This window comes from Mycetomoellerius zeteki, unplaced genomic scaffold (genome assembly GCF_001594055.1).
Source record: "Mycetomoellerius zeteki isolate Tzet28-1 unplaced genomic scaffold, Tzet1.0 scaffold821, whole genome shotgun sequence".
Taxonomy (NCBI): Eukaryota; Metazoa; Arthropoda; class Insecta; order Hymenoptera; family Formicidae; genus Mycetomoellerius; species Mycetomoellerius zeteki.
In genome coordinates this window covers 117,121-131,661 of record NW_017257853.1, presented here as the reverse complement: position 1 = coordinate 131,661, position 14,541 = coordinate 117,121, and the positions used below count along the sequence as shown (strand labels likewise).

The 14,541-nt window shown below is 38.3% G+C and overlaps 1 protein-coding gene across 1 annotated transcript in view; it reads right to left on the bottom strand.

The window, feature by feature from the left end:
• Positions 1 to 14,541, bottom strand: part of LOC108729969 (putative uncharacterized protein DDB_G0282129) — a 43,570-nt gene that overhangs the window by 28,517 nt on the left and 512 nt on the right. The window contains exon 2 of the mRNA XM_018459382.1: positions 13,670 to 14,443. Coding sequence (XP_018314884.1) covers positions 13,670 to 14,443 — 774 coding nt within the window. The remainder of the gene's footprint in view (positions 1 to 13,669; positions 14,444 to 14,541) is intronic.

The following is a 14,541-nucleotide window of genomic DNA, read 5'->3' as shown; positions in this document are numbered from 1 at the left end:
GTGCGTGTGTGTGTGTGTGTGCGCGTGTGTTCCTTAATTTATAACTCCTATTTAAAATCGTCAAATTCTATTAAAGATAAAATTTTGCTTCTTTTGATATTCTTAAAACCTTTTCAAAAATTTTTAATATCATTTTGGCTAAAAAAATGCTATTTTTTTATTGTTATCATATTAAATACTCGAAACTTCTATTACTGACTGCTATAATCTTAAATTTTATTTAATAATATTTTGTAATAGATACACTGATATTTTCCCGTGATATACGGCTATTATTAACCAATTAGAACTGTTACATTTTAATAAATATTATAAACGACCTCACGATTCGAATACCGAAATAAATTCAATGGATAATCAATAGTTATTGAAACGTGTTTACATTCATTACCGAATTAAATCTATTTCGAAAAAATTTCGAATGTAATAATACATTGTTGATCAGTTCTGTCATCCCGATTTTGCATAGAAATAAATCTACGCGACACGCGAACAGCATCCGCCGCGTGCGGAGTCCCGGTCCGCGACCTTGCGCTCACTCCCGCACAAAAGCGATCCGCCTATTGATTACACGCGGGAGGCGCGCACTTGCCAATTTATCCGTAGGCAGAAAACGCGCCAGCGCGGTGTCTCTCGCCGCGTGTGTGACAATAGAAAAGCAGGAAGCGCTCTCTCTCTCACACACTCTCCCTCCCTCCCCCCTCTCTCTCTCCCTCCCGCGGATTCCATGCAATCAATGAGCTCTGGCGGCGGCGGCGCGACCAGCGCGCGGATTAATCCGGCTTTACGACGTATTTTTTTCGTTCCGGCTCTATTCCGCCCTTGCCTCGCATATCCCGGGCGCGGCTTCCCCTTTTCGTTCCCAGCAAGCCGATATCCCTCCTCGTCGCGTCGTCTCACCCATTCTCTCTTTTTTCCCTCTCAGTCTTTTTTTTTTCCCACTTTCACGTGGAGCCTACCCAGCATCAAAATACTGCAGAGAGCGCATTAAAAGACAAAGTCGGTCCGCCGCACCAATTACATTCGGCCGATCGTAGTTTTCCCTTCCCGACTTCGGCGACGACGAACGAATGAATTCCATGAGATTTAAACGAGGAACGACTTCGGATTCGACAAACTTTTACCTTACATATGGGTTGGGGAAATAAAGAATTGTCATTGTATTAAAAAAAAAAAATGTTTTTTTTAATAATCGATTAAAATAATCGGCATAAGCCGTCATCCTTTCTTTGGCTGCGTTTATCAGGAAAAGTATAGCTTTGTAATTTTGTTGTAAGATTCTTTAATACGACTGGTTTGTACATTTAGATCCAGTGAGATACTAAGAGCAAGACCGGTCATATTAAAGATTTTTACAACAATTGCAAAGCTGCTTTTTCTACTGAACGTAACCTTTGTGTATGGATCTATTAATACAAAAGAATTTGCTAAATGTTTTATGTTAATGCGATTGCATCAATTAAGCGATTGTTCGTGTCAGGAAGACTCGAGTAATGAATATGCTAATTATAATCACGGCGGCGCATATGCTATTTCTAGATATACACACGTTCGCGCGTCAATAAATATGAAATTTTATAGCCAAAGAATATTTCCAGGATATTATAAATTTGACGGCATTCAGCAATGACGCAATTATTCAAAATAATCGACCGCTTCAATAGCTTCGCTTCGAAAGCGGCTTTTTAGTCGGTTGTGCGTGGGTCGGCGACAAACTTCTTATTGCTCGAAAATGTCGTACACGCGCGCGCGTTGAAAGTTTAAGAAAACGGCGGTGAAGAAAAAAAAGTACGACCATCGCCACCGCGACGAGGGTGAGAAAAAGTTTTAGCAAGGGAACCAACAAGAGCTGGTGGCAAAGTTTTACATAGTTATTCCAGATTATTAAATAACGTACCCCTCCTCGTATACCTTTAGTAAATAGCGCTCGCCGACAGTCACAAATAGACCAGGCAATAAAAAAAAGTAGGTATGACTAACTCACAATGTATTTTCCTCTTTTATTAGCAACTTTACTCGGCACGTTCCATCATTACGTCGTAATATAGATGAAAATGTACATTGAACAAAAAATACCAACTTTTTCGCTTGATATCAGAAACATCATATTTGTCGAGATTGACAGCAATAATGCGAATTCGGAGCAGCGTACGAGCTCTCATTAACGTTGCACAAAGTTTTATTGCGCATTAAATAACGATCGGAAACCTTCGAGTTAATTAGGCAGCTGTATTTTACAACTTTGCGGAAACACGGTGGAGCGAGAACGCGAGCCTCGGACCTGCTAGGAATAAAATTTATGCGATGCGATACAAGTGCGATCTTTCCCGACGTTCACCGCGAGCGCGATGGTCGAAATATTGGAGGAGAAAGGCGGAGATATACTTCACGGCAATTGAGACTAAATTGAACTCTACCTGGAAGTAAAAGAAATCGAGGTGCAGTTGCCTCGTTCGACTTTCACATTGGGCAATTCGATTACGAGTTATGAAAGCGATTTACACGGTACGATTTACCATACGTGCGTTCAACACCCACGTGTGTGTAAAATAAATTCGCGCCGTACCGTCGCGTGAGACTTTAATTTTCGAGCAAATAAACATCCGCGCGCAATCACATTGAACGAAAAACAACGTTGATAGCGTGTTATTCTCGACTGATATTAATTCTTAAATTCACTTATCCATATTAGACAACGCGTACCTTTTATTTAACGGTCTTTGCCAAGGCTACTTGACTTTAAGACTTCCTAAAAGGACATTCTACTTTTTTATACACTTTATCACATCATTATAAATACACTTATTTCTCAAATAAAAAATTTATTTATGGAAAACATACAACTAATAATAATGGAACGATAGTGACGATATACGTTGGCTATACGAATTGGTCACATAGATAATTTAAGATAAAGATATTTCAATTCACAGATAAACGACGTAGCTTGCTACCTGTAAATAGAGATAACGCACAAAAAAATATGTCAAATTTAATGACAAATATTCCTATTAACAGAATAGCATACCATATCGTATTATCATATCGTATGACTCACAAATGAGATAACTTTCTAAAATTACAAACGTGACACTTGACAACGGCACATAATATGCATCGATACCATCGTTTCAACAAAATATAAAACGTTAATCCAACTCATTATACAATGTTACATTATTAAAAATTGATTAAAAAAATTTTTAATAAGAAATATATTGGAAAAAAACGAAAAATAGCAATTTTATATTACATTTATTGCTAACTGCAACATATTAATATATTATTTTCATCGCGAATAATGTCCATTATTTATTCATGAAAAAATTAACGCGCAATAATTTTTTGCTGTGATACGACTTTACATTATTTTCATTACACCTTGCGATATCGAATAAATAACTAATCTCCAATTTGTATCTCAAACAAGATTACAAATTGCAGAAATTACGAATGTAACAAAAAAGGAAATTAAACGAGTAGACAGAAAACGTAGGCGAGATAAATCAAATAATGTTAAATATTCAAGAGCTGCGCTCGTAGATTACTGATTTGCGTCAGTAGCTGATTTTCGACGACGTGATAATTACGTTTCTCATTTCGTGCCACTGTTAGCTCCACTTTTCACGCTGCGCTGACGCAAAAGTGCTTCTTTTCCAAGAAAACAAATTAAAAAGATTGGCATCGGCACCGTTGCCCGAGTTAATCGTAGAAGTAGGAAGCAAGCACAGAATACGTCGTGCCTTATCGCGCGATAAGCGCACTCCAGACGCGCGCCGGGGGCTTTTATATCCGTAAGGTTCATAAATTAAGCAAAGCCAGTTAACATCGAAGAAACAAGGACGAGGAGTGGCTGCCATGTTGGCGTGGGGTCGACGAGGAATAAATTTAAACCACGTCTGTCTGGCACCTAAACGTGTCTCGCGAATTACTGCTCGATTTGCGGGGATATACTCACGACGTTACTGCAGTTAGTCTCTGCGTTTGAAGAAAAAGAAAAAAAGATAGATCGAGTCCTCCCCTTTCTCTCGTTTCTCCACATTCAAACATTCATGATAAACGCGACGCATAAACATACAATATTAAGAGCGGGATGACGATAAATTTGTATACGAGGTCGAGGGGAGAAGAGAGGGGCTTATGAAAAGGTTTAACGTGTGTTTCATGGTTTCATCGCCGAGTGAACCTTAAAATTAAACGTACCTTCGTCCCGACTTCGCCTCTCGCGAGCTCTCACGAGCGGGCCTTGAAAGTTTTATGAATCCGGCGGAATAGCTCTGCAAATAGTTCGAATGTAAAGGATCGCGCGGACGTTATATCAAGCACCGTTTAAAATTAATTCCGCGGAAACCCGAGTTCACCGTGTGCACGCGCGCGCGCGAATACAGTTAAGAGCGATGATAATCCGCAATACGTATTATTCGCGGTCGGAGAATATTAATTTCCGGGATCGGCAGGGTCGAAATAATCCCTGTTGCGCATCTGAGAGCGAAAGAGAAGGAGGAGCGGAGACAGAGATAGAGACGGTTGAATCGATACGACATTACGGGAACAATAATAGGTTTCTATCGTTGTTGCACCGGAATTAATACGAACAAGGAACGATCGGCGGCAGTCGCGCAGTGCGAGCCAAGCTACTTGCTCGTTCATTCAATGCGCTTACGTGGGTGGCTCGTTATCAGCACAAATTACCTTTGCTCCTACGCGCTTAATTTAGTTCCGAGCGTACAATAATAATGCTCGCATGACGCGCGAAATTGCCGTGGATCGATGATAGCGACAATTCAAGATATCGCGATAAGACATTCAATAGCGATATTGTCCTGGTCTTGTGTGTTGTGTAAACTTGCAATAATGCGACGAGATCTATTGTATAATAAAACAGGGACAACGTGCGCGCAACGATGTTACATTGTCCGGATTACATTTAAAGATTGTTAACGCAGTTTAATTGCAGGACAAGATATTTATAATTTTGCGATCTGTGAATAACTTTTATAACTTTTATTGCTGTTAAATTATCGTTTAAATGAGTTTGAATACTATGTACCATTAATAATGTTATTAACATAAACGCTTTGAGACCGTACAATGTTCGTTTAATAATTTTCGTACACAATCAAAATTGATTTCCCACGCTTCTGTGTACTTATTTGAGATTCTGTTTGCGTAATTTACATTTTTCTTTTGTATCGATGTATTATGTATAAAAGCTGTATAAGCAGTTCTATCGTTAACATACGCAATTAAACATCATGCATGCAGTAGCGTATAAAAAGTTCGCCAGAGTAATAATGCTGTATGGAAAATATTTTCACGAGTAATCGCGAACAAACACAGATTTTTCAAATGTTTAACGAAAGCTTATCGCAACAGCGTGTACGGTGTGTCTTTGTTTAATCATTGCGAGACGCGCTACGTAGTACATATACTTCGAACACGACCAGGTGTGTATTTCTGATGGTATCGGCTCGGAAACACGCCACGCGGCGCCGTACTGCGTACAATCAGCATCGCTATAAATTACGTTCCGCGTATGTTCTTCGCGTAGATCCTCAACGACAGGAAACCAAAAAGAGATATAAAGCACGTCTGAAAAAGATGTCCGTCGACATGTACGTGGGAAAGGCTATCGCTCTCGATGTAAGAAAGGAAACGAAAGAATGAAACAAAGATAACTCTGCGGTACTTCGAATTAATCAGCAATCAACATAAAATGTCGACTACGATTAAAACAATTACAAATTTATGCAATGTTTCTACATTTGAAATATTTACAAATAGAAAATATCAAATTACATACTGGCGATATATTATTAATTGATAAGTTATTAATTGATATGAGACATCGATAAATATAGCTCTTGACACGAAACAAATTAATACTGTTGATTTAATCTTGATCGGAAAGAAAGAATCGGTATCATTAAAATAGCGATTGCGCAGATAAGTGAGGAGAAATAATTTATGAACAAATTCCGGCTTCGCGCGGCGAACGCGTTCAGCGACTGTCGATTTCTGCCAGAGTTTCGGAACAAGTGAAAACTATAATTAGCCCATTACTCAATACTGAATACGTTGAAAGTGATCCAAGGCTTTGACGAAAATACCGTGTCGGTCGGCGACTGAGCGTTATTTGTGGCAGTCAAGTTGCGATTGACGATCACGCAGGATTTATAAGCTGCGAAGAATCCCTAACCACGAGCGTAACAAAATGACTATTCTACTTAACTTTATTAATACCTCAATCAGAGACAGTGACTCTAGGCTAGGTGGAAACTCATTTCTCGTGACAAGAATATCGTGAATTCTTCACTGACGTAAATCGAGTGGCTAAGTGCCATGGATGCTTAGCTAGCAATTACCAATTTCTGAGTGTCGGCATTTATCAATGTTACATTTCCCTCACTTAAATAAAATACCGGAAATCGTGTTAGGCATCTATGACACTGGCCATTTTTATGTGTAACGTTTACTCTATGCGCACGGAATTGATTTTCTTTATAACAAATGTATTCGATTAAATTTTCCATGTAAATAATTAAATAATTTATATTATATAATAATTTAATAACTTTGTAATTTTTATATCATGCTCTTTATCCCTTGATGTTACACTACCTTTATCTAATAATTATATTAATACATTTTTTTATTACCTCTTTATATTTTTAAATATAAAAAAAATAAGAAAAAGCTTTCTAAAAATTTTCATAGTTTTACAGTATACATGTAATCAAATCAAATATTGCTTACTATCTTGACATAGATTATAAATTTGCCAATTTCAACGCAATCATCTGTGCCGCATAATGGAGTGTCAAACAAATTGAAACGGTTTCCAATGCCCACAGCTATTTGCCAAAAAAATCCTCAGTATATATCAAATAACCGAACCAGAGTTAGAATTGTTTAAATTGAGTTCCGTCCTGCTAGAATCCTACACGTTGCAAGGCGACTTGCAAATTGCGCTGAAATCGCGAATTTCCATCGTATGATTGAGTGACATCTGCTAGAATTTTCCAATTCCGATACATTCGCGAAAATCGAAACAACACTCGTAGAGCCGAAACTTAAAAAAGAAATTAACGCACAAAAGACAAACAGAGGAAGAGAAGATGAAGGACTGTTAAAGACAGAGAAACAAAAGACGGAATAATCGAACACAGTGGGAGATACATATCCTGGCATTCACTGTGAAAAAAAGCCTGGATCGATCGCTGTTTCTCATTTCTCTGGGTCTCGTCTTACAAGACCACCATTTTAGAGTATGTTCTTCGAAAAATCGACTACTCTCAGATCTCTTCCCAAAGCAGTTTCAACAGTAACTATCATGTATATGTGTAGTTATATGTTGAGCACATGTGACCTTCTTATCAGATTGATTTTGATCACGATTATCATTTCTATGGGCGCAACTAAAATTCCGGTTGTATAAAATTCTATGCTAAGAATTGAGAGATATCAATATAAATATTATATGTGACTAAATAAAGCTGAACGGACCTGTAAAGTTAGCACGACATTCTAATATAAAATAAAATTAAAAATATAGCGTGTTAATTTTCGTTTTTTTAGTATAAAAATGTGGAACTTTTTTTATTTTTATAAAAACTGTAGAACTATGAAAAGTGCTACTGGAACTGTTATTATTTTTTTTTATATTAATAGAATGTCGTGCTAACTTCACAGATTCCATTTTAAATGGATCTATATGAAATCCAGGAGTATATATCAGTCTTGAGAATAATAAAAACATTAATAATAAATAAGTGACTGTAACATGTAAAATGATAAAAACAACATTCTTCAATAATAAAATGATTTTCTAAATATAATGTAACATTTATCATTCTTTTGTTACTAAACTCTCATTGACATCAAAATGTCGGGCTTCTTAACATCTATACATTGATCTTCGAGATCGTCGCAGTGATAACAAGAAAAAGAGCTTCGCGGTTACGCAAGTCGCCGCGTCGGATTAACAGTTTCGACACGCAACGATGCACCTGTATAGCGATTTTCGTGACGTCGCGGCAATTTGGCGTGTTTAGCGAACGACTTGACGAGTCATTAAACAGAGAACAGTGGCAATTAATTATCACGTTTGCGTAATCGCCGCTCGGCGGCGGCAGCGGAGGTGTGGTTGCGCAACTATCGCTCATTCTGTTCTGCTCTTCTCTCTTTCTCTTTCTCACTAAACTACCTCCCCCGAAATCCGTGATCCCGTCGACCTCTCTCACCTTCTTCTACACGATACCAATACATTCGCGATTTTGACCACGCGTGAAAATCTGAATTTTAATCTTGAGAATACACTATTGAAATGTGACTGAGGGATTGCGAAAGAAATAATTTCTAAGAAAGATTAATAAATCCAACATGTAAATTCTTGTACTTAAACTTATTTTGAATGTTTTAAAGTTAAGAATATTGTGCTATACATCTTTATTAGAATTAGTTTTGATCCTCATTCAATGAAGACAAGAGGTTTGTTTTTTATACCTGCACTAAAACTCTTTTTCTCGCTTTTGCCAAATGTTAAACATATACCTATTTCACTTCAAGTTTCAAAAGTGTACACTAATTCAGTCACAGAAAATATGTATATCTAGTGTATCCTATAAATAAATATCTTAATGAATATTCAGAATAACTTGCGAGAATAACAACTGAAAGAATTCCGATTAAATCTCCGAAGGCTAAATCTGTCTCACATTTCGTGTTTTTTACGTAATCCCTTACCTTAAGCAAACGTAACAAATCATAAGATTCAATAAGAATACCAATCGCTATTTTGTTCCGGATGAGCGGCGGCCTACATATTTAAAAACCGACACAATGGACGGCAGATAATGTCTGTGTGACTAAAGAAAAAGGGGAAAAAAAGATTGAAAATAAGATGAAAAAAAAAATTCGTTGTGGTTCTCTCAGTGGTGTCAAGGGGCGAATGGCATGATAGGAGAGCGGTCACGAGGAAGGATGGTCAGTGGAATCCAAGCATTCTCTAGGAGGCATGTACGGTGGGAGAGACAAGGGACCAATACGTATTATAAATCAAGTAGAGACTCGTCCGCAAAGGAAATGTCGGTGGCAAAGAACGAGGGAAAAAGACGCTCGGCGGGGAGGAGAGGGGGGGGGAGGGGAGGGAAGAAAGAAGGATACGACTCGTGGCGGTGTGCGGACCGAGAGTGTGCGGTCACGATCGTACATCACCGCCGGTATTTACGAGGTACCACCGTAAATCAATGATCGCGCGATTCAACGAAATTCCTCTCTCCCCTTCCTGCTTGTATGCTCGGCTTCCTTCTCGTTTCCTGTACGCGAGAGAACCCGTCCGTTCCCTGCGTTTCACGATATACAGTATTCCTCGGGATCGATGATGCCGGAATCTCGCGAGGAACTTACCTTGCAACAAGAAAAGTCGGCGACTTCAGCTGAATCAATAGATACATACACGAGATGCTTCGCGATAGCGCTTAGCAAATCCTTTAATTGATCTGGAGCTAATGTTCTTTACAGTTTCATTCAATTAAGTTGTACATATACATTCTATTATCGACTTAGCTAAACATATATTTTATCTTAAGTTCTATACCTCTGACTATACATATGCGCAACCTATCTTTTTAAGTACGTACCTATGTCCGCCGATTCTCTGTGCACAACTTACTTTTCTTTCATTTTCTATGTTAACTCTATTACATTTTTCAGATTTAACCCTCAGACCCATTGTCTTAACTTGGTCAACTTGTGGTTTAGACTTAATCTCATTTAATTTGATGATAATATAAAAATTGTGTTTTTCTAGCTATGGTTAATCATTAAACTAATGAATTTGTAACGACAATTTTACAAATTATTCACTACAAAACTATCAATTTAGTGATATCAGAGATAGGAAAATACAATTTTTACATTATCAAGTTAAGCCTAACCGCAAAGTTAACCGCAAGTTAGTCACCGAATAAAAAATCGGGCCTTAAGAAAGCCGACTATATGTTCGAAAAATTGCCGGCTTCCTTTCCCAATGATTTACTATAACTTTTTTATTAATAAGGATACATACATTTACTTGGTACTGTTAAGTTCCTTAATGTATAGCGTTTCAATTAAAAAAAAAATTGTTTGAATATGTTCATTTTTATGAAAATTATGAGCAATCGAATTGGATTGTATGTTGTAGCCAATTGTATTCCCGTATGTGTGGCGTTTAAACGTTAATCGTATGGAACGGAAATAGCGAAAAAATTATGTGAAAGAAATCTATATAATATTTCGAGCAATACTAAAGAGAAGTGTGGTTCGCCGATTCAAGCCAAAGAGATAGAACTTTGGGACGGATGGACCGAAGAAGGTCGAGCCAGTCGGACCCGTTTAAGGCCGAGTATTGTTTGTTCGGGCCTTTTAAACGTCGTTTAAAGCGTGACTCCCGCCAGCCCGGAAAGGATCGTTTTAACGAGGAGGTTTTGGGACAGACACAGACCAGGTCAGATCTCCTACGCTTTACGGTTACGCCACGAGACGTTGCCCTTTTTGCGTTTCTCGCAGGACTCCCAAGAATCAGTCGCCGCCTTTCTCGCCGCACAAAGGAAAAGGTTGCCTCTTCGCGCAGCTGATCTCTTAAATCATATTACACGATCGTCGAGGATAAATCTCTCTACCAATCACGCCTCTTCCTTTCTCGCAAGGAAAATCGCTTATCCTAATCTTCGTAATGTGGGACGCGATGTCTTCCAGCGCAATTTCAAGCATCGAAGAGATTAATTTATATAAACGGATAAATATTTTTAAAAGTCGATAAATCTATCTCGGGTGTATGAAGTTAGCACCGAATGGTCCTCGAGAGTTCTGATTAGAATTCTAGCTTCCTTTTAAAGAATGTAGGAGTTTTATGTTTATAAAAAAAATTCCGACGATTAACACTATTAAAATAACATTTAAAAAATCCGCTAACTTCACACCTAAGATTATTTCATATCTTTCGACAAGAACTAGAGTTCCTGATAGAAAAAGAAATTTTTTTATTTTTTCAAAAACATAAAAAATAAGATTAATTGATATCAAGTCCAAATAGTTCTGACATTTAGTCTTTGTTATTTAACTTCGTTACATGCAATTTTATTTTATTCAAAATAGTTACAATATCACATTCCTATAATTATTTAAATTTATTTTCCCTTGTATTTCTACTAGAAGTAATATTTACTACGATATCATTTACACATCAATACCTTTTATCTACAAAGAGCATCAATGCCACGCATATCATGAGCGAACGTATCCCAGATTTTACAAAAAAATTATACGGAATACACAGGCATCATGATAAAGGAAAACAAGAATCAGAGTAGCGACGAAAGATGAAAGCAACCTCCAACCGATGTTTCAAAGGAACCATAAAAGTACAATAAGGACCGAGGAAAAAGGGCCACCTTCCATGCTTTCCACGCGACGGAAAGGCGGTCGGGGGAGACAGTGTAAAGTCGAAACCGCGGACTCCCAAAAGTCGTATTTTTTTTTTACACGATCGGATTACAAAGAATCAAAGGGCTTCAAACACCCTCATGATCCTTCTCGAGATCTGTCCGAACAGCTGACTGAATCTAAACTTAGATGATGGAGTGCGCGCCCTCGAAGAGCTGCGTGCTATTTTCGAGACGCCGCGTGCACAAGCGTGAAATGAAACAAATAATACGTCACTTCCGCTCGGAACGTTCCGCGTTTCGATTGCCTCCGAGAACTTTCAATGATTGAAAACATCGTAATTTTATCGTGCAGTTAACATATTACTCTTAAATTTATATATATATATATATATCTTTACAAGAATTCCCATTTTTAACGTAATTCATTCCGGAGAATTTTATTATTCTAATCCTTAAGTGTGTAAATCTAAATTTTTTGGAGTAAAATAATTTCGCTCGAAAAATGGAGTTATTACCGAATCGCTCAAGTTGGAGTGACTTTTCGTTCGTATGAGATAAATTCTTTCACTCTGTATCGTGAAGTGAATCTTTTCGTTTGTATAATTGAAGAACGAATTTGGAAACAATGCACATGCCAAGCAAGAATAGCGAATAACACTGTTCGTCGTCGTGTCGACGATGTGTTTTGTTGAGTCGATATTACACAAAAATATCTTCTTCTTCAAGAGATAAAACACAAACAAGACTTACCTTACGTAATTAAGTTTAAATATTTTTTTTTAATTAAGAATCCGTAATTAAGTTTAAATATTTTTTTTAATTAAGACTCCTAGTCTTATACTGAAGTCATTTTGACTAAAGTTTTACTCCAAAAGAATGAAACATTTATTATGGTTAAACATTTACCTTTACGAAAGTGAAATGTCATTCCATCCCGAATAGCAATATTTTCATTATCGACTAAAGTAATTTTCACATGTTTTGACTGAGATTTCATCCTAAAAAATTTATAGTATAGAATAGAGAAGAATCCGAAGACACACGGATTAGTTACTTTACGTTTTCGTTACAGAAAAATTGATCATAGCTTTTTTTCGATCAGAATATATATGAATTATATTTTTCGACAGAGAATTGTCAAAACGCTATTTAGAATTTTAAAGAAAAAAATATCGTATTTTAAAAAAAAATTTTTTAATTTTTTTTTAGAATTTAGAAAATTTTTATTGAATCCGAAAAATTGTCGTAAATTTCTTTCATTTATTTTTGAACAAATTAACTTTAAAGTGAAATATGTTTCATATTACTCCGTACGTACAATTCGCTGTTTAAATTTCTATAAATCAATTTTCGAGAAACACCAATTACACTCGATGCTCGCGTTTCGTACACCGTACCTGATAGTACGTTTAAACTGGACGTAGTTTAATTCCATTAGCAAAACGAAGGCTACGTGCGTTTTAATTTCGATTTGATGCCTCGAGCTGTCGGCCAGCTCCATTTAAGCCGACGAATTAAAAGCGTTCGCTAATGCGACTCGCTTGAGAATTAACTTTGTACGTTCAAGTCAAATCAATTTTCGTGAGACAAAAGAAATAGGGTCGTGGCACGGGCATCACGAGAGCATCATGGAATTTTTTGTTTCCAAGAAATCGACGCCACGTTTCGGGCACATGTGTTACGCAAACATTAAACCAATGATTATCGACCTGCGTCGTCATCGCCAGAGTCATAACGTTAAAAAATAATCAAGAGAATTTCAGAAAATTTTAAACAAAATTTTTTTTTATTTTAAAAATTATAAATTATAAAATAATTACTTTATTTGAAAGATAAATTAATTTCATATAAATGTGAATAAACATATATATATATATAGTAAATAAATATATAAAATACACATATATATACATATATGTAGAATCTTGCGCAATGAGACTTATCAATCATATCATCTTAATCACTGCTTCCTCAGTTACTTTTTCCTCTTTGCTCGTTTTTATGAGCGAACATTGAAAATATTGAAATATCGAAACTCTCGATCGAGGTAAATCGAGAACCACTGATGACTGATAACAGACAACATGAAGAACTCACCTGATGTAAATGATGACTCCGTTGGTGCATATCCTTTTCCATCCACGTGGCACGGTGATCGCTGAGGGTTGTTGTTGCTGTTGTTGTTGTTGTTGTTGTTGTTGCTGTTGCTGCTGCTGCTGCTGCTGCTGCTGCTGCGTAACCACTGCACTGCCGTTCATTGTCAACACCACTGCATTATGCTGCACACCATTGTTACTACCGTTGACACGCGACGGCGGCTGCTGCCGCGCAGCCTGCTGCGCACACGCACTACCACCGCCAGGATGATTATTACTCGCCGGCATACCACCGTCGTGCTGTCCCGGCTGATGACTCTGACTCTCGTCAGGACTACTGAGGCTGCTGTAGGTCGTCGTCGATGACTCGTCGGACCTGACCGAGTCGCAGCCGGCGGTCGCGACACCAGCACCATTACCGACACCAACACTACCGTCACCAGCACTGACCACCGTCGACGCCGAAGAGGCGGTCTGCTGCTGATTATCGAAACCGTCTTGATGCCGGCTCTTGTCATCCACGCTCGTCGCAGCCTGTTGCTCAGCGGCGTTTTGAAGCGCGATCCCGTTACTATCACCGGCGGACGTCGATGTACCGTACGCGACACAGTCGTCCTCACCACCGAGAAGACCAACGTCGCTCGGATTCGATCGCACGACGATACTGTTACTATTCGTCGCAGAGTTGTACTCGCCGCTCATCCTCGCGGAGTACGCGTCACCACCGTGCTGGAGCCGTGCGGTCTGATAAGTCTTCGAGCCGGACACCATCGGATCGTTATTCCCAAGACCGTTCGCCGTCGAGCGTTCTCCGTTCTCCGACGGTCGTTTGTTATCGCGCGACGTCCCGACGCGCGTCATCATTCCCGTCGTCGTCGTCGCCGTGGCGCACACTGTCGTCGAATGCCCCAGGTTTGCCTGTCGATACAGCATCGCGTAATCCTCTTCATCCTCATTGTTCGCGAGAGAAGGAGCATGCCTGGACTCGCTTCCATCCGTCCCGGGATTCACCACCG